This window comes from Bombus huntii, chromosome 9 (genome assembly GCF_024542735.1).
Source record: "Bombus huntii isolate Logan2020A chromosome 9, iyBomHunt1.1, whole genome shotgun sequence".
Lineage (NCBI taxonomy): Eukaryota > Metazoa > Arthropoda > Insecta > Hymenoptera > Apidae > Bombus > Bombus huntii.
Window position 1 is genome coordinate 5,868,553 of NC_066246.1, and position 20,175 is coordinate 5,888,727.

General features: G+C 45.9%; 1 protein-coding gene across 1 annotated transcript in view; it reads right to left on the bottom strand.

Annotated features, from left to right (window-relative positions):
* Nucleotides 1–3,444: 3,444 nt before the first annotated feature.
* The window catches only part of LOC126869254 (uncharacterized), a 221,037-nt gene continuing 204,306 nt past the window's right edge, over nt 3,445–20,175 (bottom strand). The window contains exon 17 of the mRNA XM_050625527.1: nt 3,445–10,885. Coding sequence (XP_050481484.1) covers nt 10,655–10,885 — 231 coding nt within the window. The 3' untranslated portion in view covers nt 3,445–10,654. The remainder of the gene's footprint in view (nt 10,886–20,175) is intronic.

Sequence of the window (20,175 nt, forward strand, 5' to 3'; positions counted from 1 at the left end):
AAATCGATGGTGCCATAAATGCTGGAACGTGCTGATCAATGTATTCACCATTATGCCGGACGGTCCACCGCAAATGGAACGTCCGAGCTGCGCTCTAAAGGCACACAGAGATTCTATTTAAAGGCAGATGTTTAACAAGCTATTCAACATCCACGTTTCCCGTGTTGCTAATGGCAAAGAGAATAATCGGCTGCTCTATTTCAGGCGAACCGTGCTACATGGTAACAGTCGTTGAGTTCGCCACAGGCTCGCCTCCTTTGAGATTGTTGCAAGACGCAGCCGAATCTGCCGGCGAATCGACTCCAGCGAACTCTCCGAGTCTCTTGACCCTGCGCGAGCTAATAAAATCTGCGCCGTATCTCCACGCTTCACGAACTTTCCATCAACTTTCGTAGGATACGCAAGACGTGCTTCCATCTTTCGTTTCGTGTGACTGGATCACCTGGCGCGCGTCGAACTTCGCTCGAAATTTCCATACAGCGCGTGTATGCTTGGTTAATGCTAAATTCGAGCGATTGTCTCGCATAGAAGCACATCGTGCATTCTATAGGCTTTCCAGAGGCTCCAGAAAGAAATAATTCTCGAGCTAGCGGTTCCATGCTTCCGTACAATCGATGGCAGGTAACTCGATGCAGATTCGATCTTGTTTATTATTAATTAATTTAATTGCCATGTATCGCGATGCTTTATTTTTCAATGGACGAATAAATGGAAAGTCGAATTACCCGTGGCCTTATCCTGTCCCCGTCGCCGTAATAACTGGTTCATTTATTCACACATCCAGTGAAACGCGCGTGTGTGCACACATGCACGTTATTGGATATAAATATCCGTACGTGGCCGGTTATGGCACACACGCGACTGTATCGAGTGTACATGCGAGTATCGATACCCTTCTGGTCTAATGAGATTCACCGAAGGCGCAAGTACGAACGAACAGGGTTTTCCGAGCGGATCCGATCGATCGACTCCAGAAACAGGATCCGGCGATTCTTCGATTATTCCCGATTAATTACAGCTCTCTGTGTCAAATTGATCCGGGTTAATCATCGAGGGTAAGTTGAAGGAGCGTTCAAAGACCGGAAGGAAGAGTTTCTCGACGAGGATCGAGATCGAGCAGCATTTACTGTCGGTGAAAGGTAACGTCGTTGAAAGGGAATCGCGGAAAGGAACATAGATCAGACTGTAATTGCTCGTGAACAACGCGCGTAACGAGGATAATTCTTTGCCTCTGTTTGAATTGTTCGACTCGTGCGGCGCGATCGACCGCCAAAAACAGTCGATAATCAAAATCCGAGTCGCTCGATTCTAACGTCGAATCCAATCTGTATTTTTAGCTCGTCATCGAGGCGAGTTCGACGTCGTTGTCTGATCGCGCGTATTCACCACGGCTTTGTTTCGCTTTCGTCTGCTCTATTTGCCGCGGAGAGCCTCCGCGCCCCTTTCAGAGTAATTATAATGTACGCTGGCGCGAAACCAGCGTGAAAATACCGATCTATTTTGATAGAGAGGACTTTCTCTCGAGCGAGGAATCTGGACCGCACCATTTACACGGCGCGAACATCCTGATTAATCGTCCCTTCGATCGCTTCTTAGCCATCGATCTTGAAAGTCAGCAGTCTCCTTCCAAGAAACCCTACCAGTCGACTCGTTATCGTTTTTTAGTATCGCCTCAAATTTATGTTTCAACTAGGCGTCGCGTATTCGTGGTTGCTGAATGTACAAAAAAAAAAAAAAAAAAAAAAAAAACAGAAAAAATGCATTACCCGGTAAGTAAGGGTGACGACAGGGTGGAAGAAAACCGCGGGTAGACGCGCTCTAACCCGCTAGAATCCAATTATTCGACGAGCGAGTGTTTTGACAGTTGGCGCGGTTAAACGAGTGCAGGGTGGCAGCAGCCGATATTCGCAGGTTGAAATATACCTTTAAATCCTCTCTGCGCTCGGCGAGCAGCCGAGGGGTAAGTGGGGTTAAGCTGGCCTAGTCGTGAGGTCGCGTCAAATACAATCGTAAGAGGGATGTTACCGGGTTATACATGTACTGGGCGTTTTATAAATTCTACAACGCTTCAAACGAAATAAGTGGACGATCTGTCGTCGTAGCATTGGCTGGTGAAAGCATCGTGGAAAACACACCATCGTGGGGACCATCTTTCGTGCGAATGGATCTCGAATACCGATCGTCTTCGAAAAACATCCTTGTTCTTTGACTTCCATGAATTCGAACGAATCGGCAGCCGCAGCTCGCGAATAAATTTCTTTTACGGCGTCCGAATGGCGAACCTTGAACCGCGAGGAATTCGAAGAACGAAAAACGGAAGCTCCTCTTGAAAGAAAAAAAAAAAAAAAAAAAAAAAGAAAAGAAAGAAGAAAAAATCGTTGGATCGACTGATCGTGTTTTTCTGCGGTATTTTTAACGAAGGAATCCTTAGGTGTGGCACGGTTACAGATTTCATTCAGGCGTCCTACGGACCGATTCGCGTTTGCGTTTGCATTTGACCTATATGCGTTTGCGGTCTACGTTCGTGCACGCGTGGACGCACGTCCAAATTGAACGATCGATCCGTGGCCGATGTGGATATCGATATCACAGCCTGGCCTGAACGTTTAATTTCACCGTGTCACTGTTTTCGCTGGAGTGTTTTGCCAAGGCACGATCGAGGCTAATGCGGACAGACCGCCGTGTGTGTGCTCTGCAAACAGCTCGACGATTTAATTAGTGGCCGCGACAAACTTTCGCGAGTAAGACGCGTTCATTAACTACCGATCGGTTGCTCGATCTATAGATTGCACGGTTTAGTCGATTCGACGAAGATCGCGTAGAGCCGAGACCGACAGAAATAAATTTCGTTCTTCTTCGAATAGCATCGAACTTACTTTGATTTCTTACTTGATACGAATTTACTTTGGTTTCTTAAACTACGTTCAGATTCTCGTCTTTCTTGCTACTTTACCTATCGCTCGCGGTTAAACTCGTATACCCGACCGATTCATTCGTTCGCGGACACGTCGCTAGTTCTGGCAAAAACCAATTAATAGACTGCCGGTCGATGAGCATTGCCATCGAAATGCCTATTAATAGGCTTCTGGTAAGTAAAGTGTCAATTTTCGCGAAGATCAAGTTTGTAACGTACAGTGGCTCGCGAAGGTATAGTTACACTTTTATAGTTTTACGATGTTCTACAAAGTTATGGAAACGTTGTATCGATACGTTACGCGTCGCACAACAAATTTGGAAATTTCTGTAGCGTTAAGCTCGACCATCGTAAAAATGGTAAGCGATCGAATAGTCTCGTGGTGCAGTGTAAGCGTCCAGTTCGACGATCTTCGAGAACTCGCAGGTAATAATAAAATACGCAGAAAGTTATCCAGTACTTCGGTTAATATATAAACAGGACGCTGGTGCGAAATGGTTTTCGGGAAGAATGAGAAACTCGAGCAGCGCTTTTATAATTTCAGAGGCCCTGGAGGACCCGTTCGTATTTATTTACCAACGCCTCGGCAACTCGTTAGTCGTCCGTATAATAATATTATAACAAGTACTCGCGCTCTTGTTCGCATCGTCCACACGCACGCTCACGCACCCTCCACTTCAATATTCTCTCTTTTATTTTTCATCTATCGTACACCATCGCCACCCGCACCGGTGTATCGTAATTTCGTTAATATTCGTTCCCCTAGTCGTCGCCACGTCGCTTTTCTCCATATTTATTTATTTATTTATTTTTTTTTTAATCGATGGCTTTGACCACATTTTTCTAAGCGGCTTGTTCGTTCCTCGAGCGGTCGTCGTTCGCGCGAACTCGCTGGAAGCTATCGAGGCACCACCGATATTGGCGAAATTCGACGACGATGGCCGCTCGAGGATCTCCGTTGATCATTTAGGTGATTTAGGTACGCGTACCTTCGTGTATATGCATATGTATATTATGTATATTCATATGTATATATATATGTATATATGTATGTATACTTATGTATAGGTATATACAATCAACGTTACATCGCGGTATCGCACTAGAGGGTTAGTTGAGAGAGGGTGTTGTTTCTGAAATTTAAGGGGTGTCCTTTCTCCTTCGATTCTTCCGTGTTTCTCGTGAAATCAGAATTTTGAAGTTTCGTTACGATGGCGGGTTGCATCGATCGAAAGGAATTCGTCCGTCTCGTCTTTGTCGCGATTATTCGCAATTATCGTTGTCCATTAGAGTACATAGTAGCTAGAATTACGGTGCGTATTTGCCGGCAATTCTCCATCGCACATTGTTGCATTTGCTATATACAAGCACGAAATAACTCGAGGACACCCCTCGGTTGAGACGCAGAACGATTGATATTCTTTTTGTCCCTTTAAGATTCGATGTTCGCTTTCAGAGGTGATTCGGTGAATTAAAACAAACTACACGAAGGTGTCCTTTCTTTCGGTACCGTCATCGAGTTGACGACATAGCCAGATTGGAATATCAATCGCTTTAGGGGTTTTTCTTATTAGACTATTAATTTTTCTCCCGGCGTGTTGCTGGATCGAAGCAAAAAGCGGCCATACACAGGGTTTCCGGGCACGCGCGCGCGCGCTCATACACATGGACATACTCGACAGTCTCGTGAACACGGTTACGTTCCTCGCGAACGTTTCGAGTATCTACGGGGAGTCGGAATACGTCCCCTTAGTTTTATTATCCTCCCACTTTTCTGTTTGCCTGTTCCGCGTGCGAACCGAGAGAGATCTACTGAAAGCGACGTCCCACTTTTGCGTTTTCTAAAGTGACCTCCTGAAAGGCGTCTCGCAAGCATCCCAGTTCGTTAAATATTCACGCGGCGGAAAAAGTGGCGCCGTCACGCCTCACCGTTGACGTAAACACGCTGATCTCGCGATCCACGGAATTATCTTCATAGCCGTATCGAATAATACGCCGAACGTTCGATCGGATCGATCGTATCGGCGAATTTTCTACCCTCGATCTCGATATTATAATTTTTTCCAACGACTTTTGATTCGTGAAAGGAGAAATGAGTTTCCTTAGATCATACGCGGGCGGCACGTCTTTTTCCACCGATTCGTGTAAGCAAGTATACGCTTGACTGGACGTCGCCTGCTTACGAGACGCGAGGTCCCCTTAAACCTGGCGGTCGTACGAGGATTTACGTGTGTCGTTTAGGAAGGATGAAGCATCTTGAATGGTGCGCTACTTAAGTTTACATTACGTAACCATACGTTTTATATTACACGCGTGGCCGGGGTCAGAGTGCGTTTCAAGTAATAAAATATATGTATATATATATTATATATATGTATATTATGTATATGTATTTACGCACACGGGTATATGTATAATTGCGCGCGTTTAGTAGGTGTTAAGTGTGTAGTCGGAGAGGTTGAGCTTTCGTTCTGATTTACCGACGGAAAGGTCCGGGGAATTACCGTCTTCCATAGGAGGCTTACGTGAACTGACACCATTGCTTCACGCGAAGATTAAACGATCATCAAACAATCTTTGGATGAGAAACAATCAAGACATACCGATTACAAGGAACGTAAGAGTGTCAGCAATGATACGTCTGCGCTCAGAGAATCGAACGAACAAAACGCTAAGAGGGTCGTAATGTATCCTCCATCAGTACGACAACTGGTGGACGGTAAAAAAGTGTCTAAAAATTGACGTAGCCTGGTGTCGGTACCACGAACTTTGTCACGGTACCAAGAATGAGGTAGTTCTCCACGAAACTAGTTACTAAAGCAGGATAGATACTGGGCGACGATACGTTTCTCGCTGTCGGTAAAACAGAAACGCTTTCGGTGATCTTACTTACTATCTAAGGAATCGAATACGAGAGGACCATGCGGTATAACCCACGTGGAAAATCGATTTCTGACCCCTGCCACATTTGTAGCGTCCTCGCTTCGCGGTGATACACTCGCGATTAGTTTTTATATGTAGCGATTGGCGTCGATATGCCGGTGCAGTGCTGCCATGTTCAGGTATTTCCTCCACGCAGAGCTTTTCCCCTAGATGTATCTAGGGAGGCGTCCGAGTGAGCTCGCTCGGTAAAGTAGCAAACTCGTCGGCGAAGATTCGAGCCGAATTTCATTCGATCGGACGAAAAGAGAAAAAGATCAACAAAATAGTGTCTTTTATCGGCAAAAAAGTCTCGGATCGCTTCTCTGACGCGGAGAAATCCCTGGTGCAATGGCAACGGAGCGCGATCGGGCTACTTTGAGTGTTTTCCGTGTCTGCACGTTCGAAAAAAGCATCGAAAAAACTGAAGCTACGTGAAACCAGAGTAAAACCGCTTATTGGCTAGCCACTTCTAAGAGGCCTTGATATGTTCGATTGGAATCAACGTGTCTTTGCACGGATTGTTTTTCGTCGACCTCGGTATTACGAGGCGACGCGGTACGAGTTTTTGAAACGACGCTCGATCAATCTCGCGTTGCGTTTTCTTTTTGGCTTGGCGTTCGTTCTGTAAATTATTGCCATCGCTTCTTTTTTCGCGAAGCTCTCGAAATGTTTCTTGAAACTTCAAAACAACGGTGTCGCTTTTGTAATCGATTTCGTATGAGTCTTCGTACTTTTTTTGAGTAAACGAAAAAAAAAAAAAAAAAGAAAAAAAGAAAAAAGGATGAACGTTTGTACAAAGCGTCGACAGAACGAGTAACCTTTATATACGGATGTTTGAACGTCGAGTCTCGACAGTAAATCATGCCAAGTAGAATCAGACAGTCATACGAAGACCCACGAGCGTAACTTATTGGAAGAAACAACTTATTCCTCGCCCTTTTACCTCTGCGTTTAAACACCCGGCACACGAACTCGTTATTTTCACCTCCGTTCATTTTCGTCGTACACCATTTCGATTATCGCGATAGGATTCTATCCTTGTTCGTTTCTACGAAGCACGGAAGTGTGCGTAACGACAAAAGTAAAATATCGAAAGCAAATAACGAACAAGATACACAGTTAGGCCACACGAACTCCTAGTTCTAACGAACATACGCGAGACCATAATTTATGTACAGTTGTACCAAACGTAAATCGCATAGAAACTCGGGGACGATCGCAAACGTGTGCGTGTTTGGTGCAGTTTCGACTCTCGTGCTACGGCAGAATCAACATAAATTTGTGCATCCGTTTCATTACATCTAAGAACATTGGAATCTTTCGTTATCGACGCGACAGGTACTTTACAAGCAGGCGTCCATCGTCGACAAAGTCTTCCGTGCTTCGTGAAAGAGAATGCATATACACACTCACACACTCACACACACACACACACACACATACACGCGTACGTATACGTTCGATTCTCTGTTCTTTCAGTTTTTCCAAACTGTTCGAATCTGTTTTACGGAATCGATCGTTCTACGTTCTTATAGGAGAGACAGTTCTTTTCTCTTGTTTGTTCGTATCAGCTGTACGTTGGCCCGACAGGGCTGAGATTTTCAACGCGAATTAACATATATACGCGTTACATTTATAATACGGTTTCTCCTACGTGCGTGTTATGTATAACGTGACATTTATACATTTCGCCTCGGCTATATAACCCGTCAACCCCAATCCACCCCCTGTTTTTGAGCGACGTGCCCGTGGATCGTAAACTTTATACATTATTGCTTTGCCGATAGCCACGTCACGTACATTCGATCCGGTTCACGTTCGTCCGTTTTCGTCGAAATTCTATCTACTAATTGCATCGACGCGTTTCGCCAACTGTTTCGTGACTTTTCTTTTAATTTTCGGAAAGATTCACACGTCCAGCAGGAACGCGAATGAACGTCGATAGACAAAATTCCAAATAAATCGACGTACGTTCGTTAAGTTTAACCCAGCTGTCTTTCTCGGTTCTATGTGACCTCGAAATGGATGTTTCATTTCGATAGATATCATTAAAATATACATAGCTTTTAAATATTTCATTTTACTTCAATCCAATGCAATATTCGTACCTTTTACGTATACCACGCCTTTTACAAACGAAACAGTCCGAAGAAAACAGATATCTGGGAAAAGATACGGACGCGAAGAAGAAGCGACGAGGACAGCGGGGTTAAAAATATTTCTAAATCAATTTTGTTAATAGTATTGATATTAGTATTAACTGGTATTTAAAAAACAAAAAAAAAACAAAAAAAAAAGAAAATACCAGAAGTTTCAAACTAAAAGAAAAATATTCTGTTCGGTTTAAAACTACATAGGTATTTTGCTAGAACAAAGAGACGTCCTTTGTCTGGAACGAACACGAACCGGAATCTCCTTCGAACTCGTTCACGCCGCTTTTTACACGGTCTGGAGCGCGAACGCACGCACAATTAATTCTGCTAAATTGACGAATCTCTTGCATTCTCGGGTCGCCGTTTCTTTTCATCCTCGCTCCTAACACTCGTCGGCATCCCCTTCCGCTTCCCGCGTTTTATCCGTGATCGTGACTAACGTGCAGCACGTAGCTATTCGCGGAATACGTCAGACGCGAGGTACGCTCGTCTCGTTTAAACCCTCTTTTTTCCCCGGCTCGAGACGCGGTTTCTGGTTTGCCACGCGGGAACTAAACACCTCTTTTCTTGCCGTGATAATTTTCGTCTTCGAATTAACCTTTGCTTTCTCTCGTTTCGAAAGAAAATTAAATGCGTCACGTTGAAGGGGAAAATTATTCAGAGGCGACAGTTTACCGGCGCAATCGTCTTTCTATCGATCGAAAGGAAATCCTGCGACAAATATTGGAATCTCGCCGATGTTTCACGCGAGTACAATCGGAAATGTCAAAAATCGCCATTCGAGCGAAAGTTGGCCAGCGCCGAGATTATAATCGAGTCGACGAGCGGAACGAGGAATTTTACCGCTGAATAATTTCGGGTCGTGTATTTCCGCGTCGTTTGTAAACGTCACGCGTCCGGGAAGCTGTTTAGAAGTTTCCCCGGTTTGCCGCTTCTTTCTCTTCTCTCCGCTGACAAATCGACCGTTTTAAAGCGGCTGTCTCTCGCGCACGTACTCGCACGTCTATGCAGATACCGTTCGCAAAACGGCCAAATTATCGCAAACTCGCAACGCTACATATAATACTCGACTCGCATCAGCTTTATCGTGTCACGACCTAAAACATAATTAAACAGGCCGGATTTGGCCTTTCTCGACTGTCTCGTAAAACGAGCTACGGATCATCGCTATCTACGTTCAACATAAAACGGGTTACTGAAAACAAGAAAAAAGAGAAAAGTGAAATTCTAGATAGCGATTATTATATCGTGGTGATAATAAATCGATTCTCGCGAGAGATAGCCGTCGTTCGTTTTCGATAATCATTCCAGCCATACGTTCGTACGTCCGCGTTGATTTCTCCCTTCCTTTCCTTCGGTTCTATTACATCGTTTTGTTACAATTCTATTTAACAATCTACAAATTATCTACACACTCGAGCCTCTTGCGATATGCCTGAAAACGCCCGTTAGATTTAGCTCTGAACAACGTTAATAAACACCTAATGGTCCGATACAGGAGGAGCGTTCGCGTTTTCTGCTAGCTTATTTTAATTACACGGTAAATTAGCGCTCGTCATTTACAGACTCTACGATGCTTCCTTTATACACGCGTCGTCGTTGCACGCGATCGAGGACCTCGCGTTTTATCCCGTCAACTCGACCAGAAAACCGAATTAAAATAAGAGTTCTTTCTCGAGAGAAGATATTCGACAAATTTGCTTCGTATTCAAACGCCACGTTAACCAGAACGACTTGGAAAAATTTGCTACTACGACGCCGCGCGCAGGGTTATGCTAATGGAAAAAATGTAAAAAGCTGGGATGGAACCGCGAGCCGGCGTCGAAAGTCAGAGAGAAATCGGGCGAAACTATCTCCGATACGTTTCTACTTCGAACTGGGCCACGTTTATCGAGGCGACTCTTTCGGACGCAGTTACGGCTTGCAGCGCGGAAGGAAAATGTCGCGCGCGTTTCTAATGACCGAGATCGGTTCGGGATCTGGCTTGCAATATCGTCGCTGATCCAGCAGCGAGAGACTAAGGGGGCCATGTGTTTCGATCCTCGCCCATTCTCTGCACATGGGATCCCCTTTATTATTGACCACGTAGCGAGTGGGCTGTGTCGTTGGCGTCGAGCGATGCTGTACTCCGTGTAGCAATAAAAATCTTGGCTTCGCGCCGCGTGCGTCTCGCGAGAGATCATCGAACCTACATACGAGAAACGACGTTGCGACGAAACCGACGGATTGCTGTTCGGAGTAAACGATTTCGATCGGCGGTCAAGGGGAAAAGAGATAGAGGCAGAGGTTGCGAAGTAGCCAGGAAATTCGGCAAGATAAACGAATGAAAAATTAAATGGAAGGTCGATCGGGAGGGAAATAACCGTGGAAAGGAAAGAAAGAGCGGATAGGAAAGAAAATGAAATCTAAATTGCGAATGAGAATGACGGAACACGATCCTCGATCGCGGCATCGATCCATAATTCTCTACTCGTTTGATCCACGAGGCACGAAGATTAGAGCCCCGTTTGATAAACTGCGACTTCGACGTTCGTTGATGATCCAACAGCCACGAAGGCTGTCGCGCGCGATTCTCGCTGACTTTTTGCAGACGTTCGTGCAGCTTTTTCTAGGCGTTCGAGAAATTTCAGTAGTCTCGATAGGAAATGGGTGTGGGTCGTTGGTGTCACGAGGCGACCAGGCACGTCGACGTCGATCGAAACAGGCTGAGCAGTAGGAGGATCGCGACCAACAGGAAGCTCGACGACCTCGACAAACCTCCGACCTCGTTGCTGTACGGCAACTTGACCTCGACCTCGGCCATCTTGAAGATCGACAGTAGCGGGTGTGTATGGACCTCGTGATGTTTGTTGTTGATCTTGTCGCTGAGATCCTGCAGCATCGAGGCGCATTCCTCCTGCGAAACGTCAAGAATTTATTAGCAAGATTATTATTCGTGCAGCTAGTGTGAAACAAGGATAAAAGCTCGGCTGAGTCTCGAATTAGTATACGACTATATTAAAGCAAGAAGATGGAAAACTAGCTTTCGTGACATCGATGCGACGTAATTTACCTACTCCCAAAGGTATACTGATATTCCTATGGAAGGGATAGATTAAATATTGAAATTCGGTCGAGCTACAGAATTAAAAGTAGATACGCGTACGTTCTAATACGTCTAGGCGGCTGTCGATAATCGATCAATCTGGATTGTACAAATACGTGGAAAAGTATACGGTGACAGGATGTACATCGATGTAATTATAATTTATGGCCGTTGTAATAATTTAACATAAATTACTTAAATTACGAGCGACGCGCTGAACGACCCAGTTATCGTAATGATTTAATTAAGCAGAATGATAACACATCGGGTTGGGAAAGCAGGATTTCTCTTGTAATCAGAAATTAAATCACGCCGCGTAATATCACTGGGGCCTGAAAATTTTGCCGTCTTTTGTCCCGCTCCGTTCCTATTGTACTGGCGCAGGCCAACGTCGTTCGCTGCGCGGCTATTTCAGATAACAAGTGCTAATTTTTCCGTCGTTGCGCTTAAGCCGTGCCACGGCCTCCGCAAGGGAAATTATGCTAAATTAACAATAACAAGATCCCTTTGTCCGCGGCCTCGCGAACCGCTCCCTCGCGCTTATAAAACACCGGGCTCGCACTTTATTACCTCGAACAAACTAGTTTTCCAACCTTGCTGTCGCCATTCTCATCCGCGTTAACGATCCTCCGCGCTTCTTTTCTCCGACTGTCGTTGACATTTCCGAGAAACGAGGAATTTTCCATGGACAAGTATCGAAAAGTATTTCGATTACCACTGAGAAGCTTCGCGTACGAGCGAGAAAGATAAACGTGCGTGACAAAGGCGCGAAGTTTCTCGTAAACTAATCGACGACGTATTACGCGTTCCAAAAGTTAAATTTAGAAGTTCGTAAAGTCCTACATTAAAAGCGAAACAGCCCTCCTCGCCACTCGAGTTCTTATTGTCCGTCAGCTCTATCCCCTAGCCGGTAATCAAAATTATTCCTGACCTAATTTACTCCCCGGTATAAACATCCCAACGAAATAAAAGCGGGCGAAAGATTAGCGCAAAAAGAGGGGAGATTCTGCGGCGAAAGGGAGTACCTTTAACGCGATTTTAATTCGCTCCGACTTCGTAAGCCGGCGAATAATTAAGTCAGTTTCAAGGTCACGGTCGCATTAACTCAAAAGGGCGTGTTTCATGCGCTCGCGAGCACGCCTATAAAGTTTTTCCATCCCCCCGGGGTAGTGAAAATGGTCCCCCTAAACGTTTTCTTCGGGCATCCCCCGATATCGACTTAACGACGCCGAATGTAACTCGTCCCGCCGTGCTGCCAGCTTCTCCGTGCGCATCGATTTCCATTTTCATCCCTCGTATCATTTTCTCTCTTTCCCCTTCCTACTTCCACCCGTCTCTCTCTCTCTCTCTCTCTCTTTCCCTCCCTTTCAACGTTTCGTCGTTTTTACTTCTGACGCTTCTCCTCTTCGGGCTTCTTGTTCCTTGTCCCCGGAATTACCCTCGGCTCGTTGAATCTTTAATTTCCGGCAGAGGCGAGACCGAGGCCAGAGCAATTTTTGGCGATATTTTCCGAGGACCAGGCTGCGCGCTACCGTACGACGCTGTGCGCCACGTGGCCCGACCAGGCCAGCGACGAACGCGTCGCGACGCTCACGACGTCACCGCCGGATCCCTGGTCGTTCTGCCACGGCAGAAAGGTTCGTTCGTTCGTTTCGCCGAAGCATCGACGTCGGATTTTCAATGAAATTAAATTCCACCCGAAAGGAGGGAGTCAACCAACCGCCAACCCCTTTGCACTCTTCCATTCGACTCTTCTCCGTGCACCCTTTCGAATAACTTTTCGCGAGCAGGCAGAGGCTCTCCAGTTCTTTAAATTATCGATGCACCGAGAATTCCCGTTCCACAGCACTCAGCCATCCACGCGATCCAAATCGATTCGTTCTGCTGTCTGTCTTGATGTACTTCGTTCTACCGGACGTTATTTCCTCTTTTCCATCTTCCTCTCTTCTTCTTCCTCCTGCTCTCTGGATACAATGTCTTTTCTTTTCTCCGCTGCCACCCTTCTCCGCCGTATTTTTTTTCGATACGCGCGTATCGCTCGATATCAGTGCACGACTATCGTATTATCCGAAGGGAAAAATTCGATATCTTCGCTGTCTGAACGTGTCTCCGGTCGAAACGTCAGCGTGTGAAGAAAAACGAGGAACAGATAACGGAACGGCTCTCCTTGGGGAAGAAAATTTCGGTAATCGTCGGCTTTTTCGCTTGGCATCGGACGAGAGAGCGCAACTTGTTTCCAAGATAATAATTCGAAAGCTCGATTCGAATAGTTCGTTTCCTTTCATCGGCGGAGAGCCGAGAAAAATCGTCCGACCTTGTTCAATTCCCGGTGTAATTGAACAGACCACCACTGGAGAAATAATGATCTATACGCGACCGGGTCGAGGCACTGGGCGGTAACTCGTTTTACACATTGGCCAACGCTAATTGTAGCGTGTTGCGGCTTAATTATCGAATATGCGATCCAACCGCGAATTTCGTCGCTCCTCTCTTCTCCTACTCATCTCCCCAATACCTTCCCATCCTCTTTATTGACCAAAAAGTGTATCGCAATAATTAACTCGATTGCCTCTCCGGCGACAGCGCAGACCGCCAACCCGGAATATTTTCAATTCTAACGTCCAATAATAACTATAAATAAATCACAAAGCTATAATTAACTCGCAGTATTCTCCAAACCGAATATATTCTCTAGAATATATTCTCATAAAATATTCTTTTCGAGAGCATTCGAATTACAAAGTTGTCAAGCTTCGTCGAAAAAAAAAAAAAAAAAAAAAAGAAGAAAGAAAGAAAGGAACACGTAGAAAAGCTGCTCGCTCTCAAAATGTTAGTTTCGAGAATGACACGATTTCTCCGAGTATCGTTAAGGTACGATATCTAATTAGCAAAAGGCGTCCGTACCCCGAATTCGCCTTGCGTCTATTCTGCTGTAGTACGGAACGAGAAGAGGAAGTCGCGTTTTCGAGGCTCGTTTCGCAACGAATTCGAGGCAAGAAGGAGAGAAGGAGGAAGGGAAAGGGGGGCGTTTTCATAGAATAATAATCAGCCGGCGCTTGAAACAATGACACGCTGCGAGTGGCTGATTAAATTGATCCGCAAGCAACGTTCTTGTGCTAAGTTTCACGCAGAATGCGCAAGGATGAACCGGGAGGACATCTGTCTCACACCGGCCAGGAATCGTTCGTTCCGCTTTCGTCGGCTAAATAGCATTCTCGATTCGGTGTCGGCTAATGATGTTCCTCGGCTGTGAGCTACCCCTCGGTTCGCAGGAATTTCCGTGGGAACGATGCCAATCAAAGCATAGAATCGAGAGACTGGCGCGGCGTTATTCACGGCCGAGTGTCGTTTAGAATTTATTCGCGAAACGGCGAGCGAGCATGGGTGTTGGTGAACGAGAACAGGCTTGCAGAAGATTTATGAAGTCGAAGACAGAGGATAAATGACACGTAAGATAACAAAAACTAGCGAACGGAGGTAGCAAGAATTAAAAAGAAGTCTGAGAGAGTATGATAGAAGAGAAGGGAAAAAATGTTGCAGGGGTGGCAGGCCGGCAGAAACACTGACAAAGAACAACGAACTAAAAGAAATTACAAAAGGAGAAGAAACTCTGAGCGAACGAAAAATCTGATAGAAACCAGCGAAGAATCTAGACCAGTGGCCATTGTCCAGATCAAAAGACATCGGACAATGAGTTGGAAGTTTACGAAGACCAAAAAAAAAAAAAAAAAAAAAGAAAAAAAAGGACGAAATGACAGTAGAACGAAGGAAACAAAATAAATCTTTCATTACGAGTATCTGTCCTGGTCGTGGACAACGCGACGCAAGGAGCAAATGTCAAAAATACAAAGGTCCGACGAGGTATCGTCTACGACGTGTGACCTGGATCTTGAATTATCATCCTACGAGTGCAACTGGATATGGAAACTCGATTCATCGTGACAAATTTTCAACGCCCTAAATATCGTGAATCGTAATTTCATTTTTTCCAAGAGAAAACGTATTGTCGCTGAACTATGTCTGTAAAAAATGATTAGGTTAGTGGAAGATACAATTTCGAAATCTTTCTTTATGAGCGTCAAGAGGCGATAAGGTTTCAAGGAGTGTTAAATTCTTTGCTCCTAATCGAGACTGGATTGTTCCGTCGTGGGTAAATAAAGATAACTGCTCGCACTGTTGGGGATTAAAGGCATCTCCGTTGGAACGATCGATAAAGAAACACGATGGCGCGGCTGGTGATGCTTGTCGCTGAACAGGTGGAAGATGGAAGCGCATCCAGTGGAATCCCCGCGGTCCTGTTCTCTATAGACAGCCAGAAGGGTGCTTCCATTTATACTCGTGACACGCTGAATTCCTTATTAATGATCGGCTAATTGAGTTTCTTGACAGAATAACATGGCTCTTCCCTCGCGCTGTTTTTTAGTGACAGCCGAATAAGACGGACTATAAAAACAGCTAGAAGCGAGAGGGGAGAAGTCTCGTGAAAGATGTGAAATTAAAATAGCGAAAGGAAGGAAGGAAGGAAGGAAGGAAGAAAAAATGTTAAATAGAAAGTTCATGGAGTTGGAAAAAATGAGACTGCGGTTAAGATGCAAACAGGAGAGAAACACAATAATGCAGAGAAAATAAGGAAAGATAGACTACGGAGTAAAAAGAGGAAGAAAAATGGGGAGAAGGGGGACAAGTTGGAATAAAAACATGAGAGAAATAAAGATTAAGCAAGCTAGCGAGTTGTAAAATGTAAATGCATGGTGCGACATCAGTGGCAAGCTATAATACATAATGACAGATGAGAAGAGAGCGAAGAGAAACGACGTCTAGGCGAATAGGGAGTCGGCAAGGTTGACATAATGAAGAACAGGCAGGGATCCATCTTGCAATTACGATTCCCACTGGCCCTTCCATCTCTGCCGACAGAGAGAAAGCCCTTTCATCGAAGCAAATGCATTTGATATCAGGAACGATTGTTCTCGCGGATTGCCCACCTCTATTCGCTCTATCCAAGATGATCCTTATACACCCTGTTCGCGCCACCTAAACGACGGTGTCAATTTATAATGGCGATATAATAGGATTTGACGCGTGGTCTGGGAACCCAGGATCAACGGATGATCACGCTAATTATCAGGCGTCTGTGTCACAAATGAAATAGAATACCGGCAAACCAACAACCTGATTTCGTAATTGAATTAAACAGAGCAACTACACTTCCAGCGCTACTATCAGACAGTTTTTAAAAAGATATTTCTGCTTTGAGAGGGAATACGACGAAACGGCGACGTATGCGGAACAATAAGGTTTTGCGGATCAAGCAAAAAAGGGAAAAGAAAAAAGGAAAGAGGGGGAAAAAAGGAGAAATTCCGGCATGCAAGATGTTGGTGCGCCTTCACGTGTTCGCTTAATCAATAACGACGTCGAGTCTGCTCGACGTTAATCGTTAAAATGGAAGGAAAAAAAGAGGAGAACAAGAAGCAAAGCGCGAGGGGGATGAACGAGGAGAAAGAACGAACCCGGCTCGGATAAAGGGGGGTAGTGGAAAAATAAAAATCAGCCAGCCGGTCTGTCGAGGGGCGAAAGTCAAGGAATAACGACATGCAACGCATGCCGGCTGTATAAAACGTAAAGGGTTGCCGTCGTGGAAAACAGCTCTGTCACGCAATGCAAATGAGCCTTCGAGTCGCGCGACAACCAACTCCTGCTACTCTCCAGACCGGCGTCTCTTTCTCGCGATATTTTTGCCCATATTTTTGTTCCGTCCCTCCATGGTCCGAATTTATTACACCCCGGAAGGGACTTCCCTTCGTCCGAGACGAGAACCGACTCGATTCTTCCGCAAATTCTTCCCATATGCGAGTTGAACCGCGAGTGTTGTTGCTTTAGAATTCGTAGCTTCGGGAATTTTCGAAGATTCCACAGATCTGCAATTCTACGTTCCAAAATGTCCAAGGATTACGAGGACGAATACGAGGTCAGAGGTCTTAAATTTCATCGTCGGAAGATTCCGCAGCTGTACGATCGCGGAAGACGCGAATTTCCAAAATCTCAGAAACGGCCGTGACTCTCGGCGACCTCCACATCGTCTCGATACTCTAGAAATTCGAAATTTCTATCGAAGCCGGAATCGTCGCGATCTTAGAGGCCTCGGAAAATCTTTCTCCGCCGTGGATTCTCGGGGCAAAAATTCCATTCAACCCTGTGGCTTCTCTAGAAATCGTTCGGGAACGTTCGTGTGAAACGACAGGCTCGTTTGCATAATCATGCACGAATCTTTCAAAAATTCGCCGCTGCTGATGAGATAAAGCCGAACGTGCTCCAAGTACGTGCGAATACAGGAAACGCGTGAGAACGGTTTTTTCACCGGACACGACGGAGGAATCGTAGTTAGCCGAGTACGAAGCACAGGCGACCCGGTGCGAATGAATTAGCCGCGAAATCGGCATCAAACACGCGTCCGCTTCTTTCTCTTTAAACAGCCTTCTACTAAAATAAGCAAGTTGCGTGTTAAAAGGGTTTTCTACGGCTGCGTTTCGCGTGTTCCGCTACGTCCTTTCTTAAAGCCTGGAAAGCTCTCGAGGCGTCGCTGAGCTGTTTCGCTGTTTTAAAAATGAAAGACCGCCTCTTTTCCGCTGTCTGCCTTGTTTCCTCGGCGGCGCCGCCGCGGCCGGCTACTAAATCTTCGTGTCACACGCTTTGAACGAAACTAGAGGTCGCGGGACTAAAGATCGTTCGACCGGGTTCAACGTCGATTTTATATTTTTGCCGGAATAACGCGATTCAAATTCGCGACCAAGCACTCGCGTCGATTAAAATTAATGAGTCGGCCATCCACGCGAGACGAGGCTGGCGCGCCTTGCCAAGCAACCTCGGTGTTAAGGAAACGTTAAAGGAAAAACATCTTGTTTCGCATGGTCGAGTCTCTCTCGCTCTTAAACCCTAAAGATATCGTGTGTACGGAAGCACAGCCGTGCACGCCTTTGGACTGTTTTAAAAATGAAAGGGCCCTTTCTCTCGAGCCCGCTTCTTTCAAGAATCGCTCGTAGCTTCGCCGTGTTTCCTCGTGAAACTGTGTCGAGATACAGCCCTCCCTCGGTGCAACCCTTTAACCTCAGCTCTTAACGATTTCTCGCACGAAACCGTTCCCGCGATCGCGATTAACCAATATTCGCCGGCTGGACACGCGCGGTCACCCTTTCCGTGGAAATAAGCACTCGCGATAGCCACATCGCACGAGAAACTTTCCAAAGTTTAGATTAGAAAGTAAAAAGGAAAAAACTTCCACCGTGTGTCTCGTGCCCTGACGACCAGACTATCGAAATCGACTCCAGAGGATTTGATATTTCCAAGTCAGACGACATTTCCCGAGTCTCGACGAATTTGCAATTCGTCTTTGTTTCGCGAGTAGCTTGGAAATTTGGGGACGCCGCATCATTCACCGCTTTCATTTTAATTCTAACGTTCGCCGAGAGCGATCCACTCGCGTGTGCGAAACAGAAACGCTGAAATAAAGAACACGGTCGTCTATCGTCGCCGGATCGTCACGTCGAGGACGATCGTCGGAAACGATCGTCCTGGGACGTGCGCCGAGTATCGAAACGATCCACGTAGGGATATACGCGTGTCAGAAGACAGAAAGAAAGAGGTGAGGAGGCAGAGTCGTTCGCTCTAGCTTCGTCAAATTGGCAAACGTCGCGGGAACGACGTACACGAGACGGTGTCGTAAATTTTCGTGTGCAATTTTGTCGTAGCGGAGTTCGAGCCGCCGCCGAAGACGTGGGTGTGGCTGATACCATTTGGAGTATTTTTCGGCTCGCGACAAGCACGCACTTTGCTCGGATTTTCGGCTCGCACCATGTTACCAGAATTACCGAATTCGGCGCGGACAACGAAATCCGTGTAGTTTGGAACTGTCGAAGTGGTTACCACTTTTAAGAAAACTCTACATCTGATCTTTTTAGTTTTCTCAAGCACTGAAGCCATCGACAGCGCGTAGACAAAAGACTGCGACGAAGTCAGGCCATAAAACAGTAGACAGGCGACGTTGGCTTCGGGGTTTTCAGTTATTGGTTAACACAGCTAGCGTACGGATCTGGACCAGCTCAAATTGTATTCTTACTTATAATTACACTTCTATTTAAATATATTTTCTGCCTTACGATTTATCCACGTGTTTTCTCTGTTTACACATCGAATAACCTCAACAGGAACGACGATGATACCGTTCGACGATAAGATTTCATCGGTTCGAAATTTGTTGATTTCAGAGAATGGAAACGAATTCGTTGGCGGAGAATCTTGCGGTACAGCGAGGAGAACTTAAGCGAAGAACGTTAAGAACGAAAGAGAAAGAAAAAGCTGGAGAAAGGTTTCTGATTACGTGTTACCGAAACGTAACATGGTACGGTAACATCCGGTTGACTCTCTGTTGGTCGGTTTATTCTACCACCGCACAGCGAGCAAGAAACAAATTTAACGATCCGCAACAGGCCACTGCAGCGTTAGTTCTCCGCGCCAAACGTACGCGAACCCACCCGTACAGCTTTAAAAGCGCTCCTCTGGCCAATTAGTCGAGCAAATCGAGCCACGATCCAACCGTCCGATTCGGCAATTCTCGCCACTGGGTCGCCGCTATATTCCGGCACTCTGGCCATTCTTACGACAACGACGATGCTCTTGTAAAAATCACCCCTTGGAAAAATTCCAACGCGACTATCGTTCGGAACTGTGCCACGGAATCTATTACGCAGTGCGAATGAAATTTTCAGTTGCTGTGACGGTCTACGGGAATAACGAGCAGCGTAACAGAGCAGAGCAGGGGAGAGGAGAAATAGATGGCGGAGGACTAGAGCGGAAGAACAAGGAGAAAGGGTTGAAAAACACTAGAACACGGTCGAGAGCTCGTTTGCTCTGGCGGGGCTGGCTTTCTTCTTTCGAAAAGCCCGCCCTTCCTTTCGCCGCGGGCAAAATTAATCGGAGGTAGCTCGATTCGTCTGTCGGTAGCTCAAAGGCGCGTAGCCGGTGCGAATCATTTCTCGCGGGGCTGCCGGTACACGCCAACGTCCCTCGGGAGAATGCATCCCCCTCGTTGCTCGCGTATCTATCGC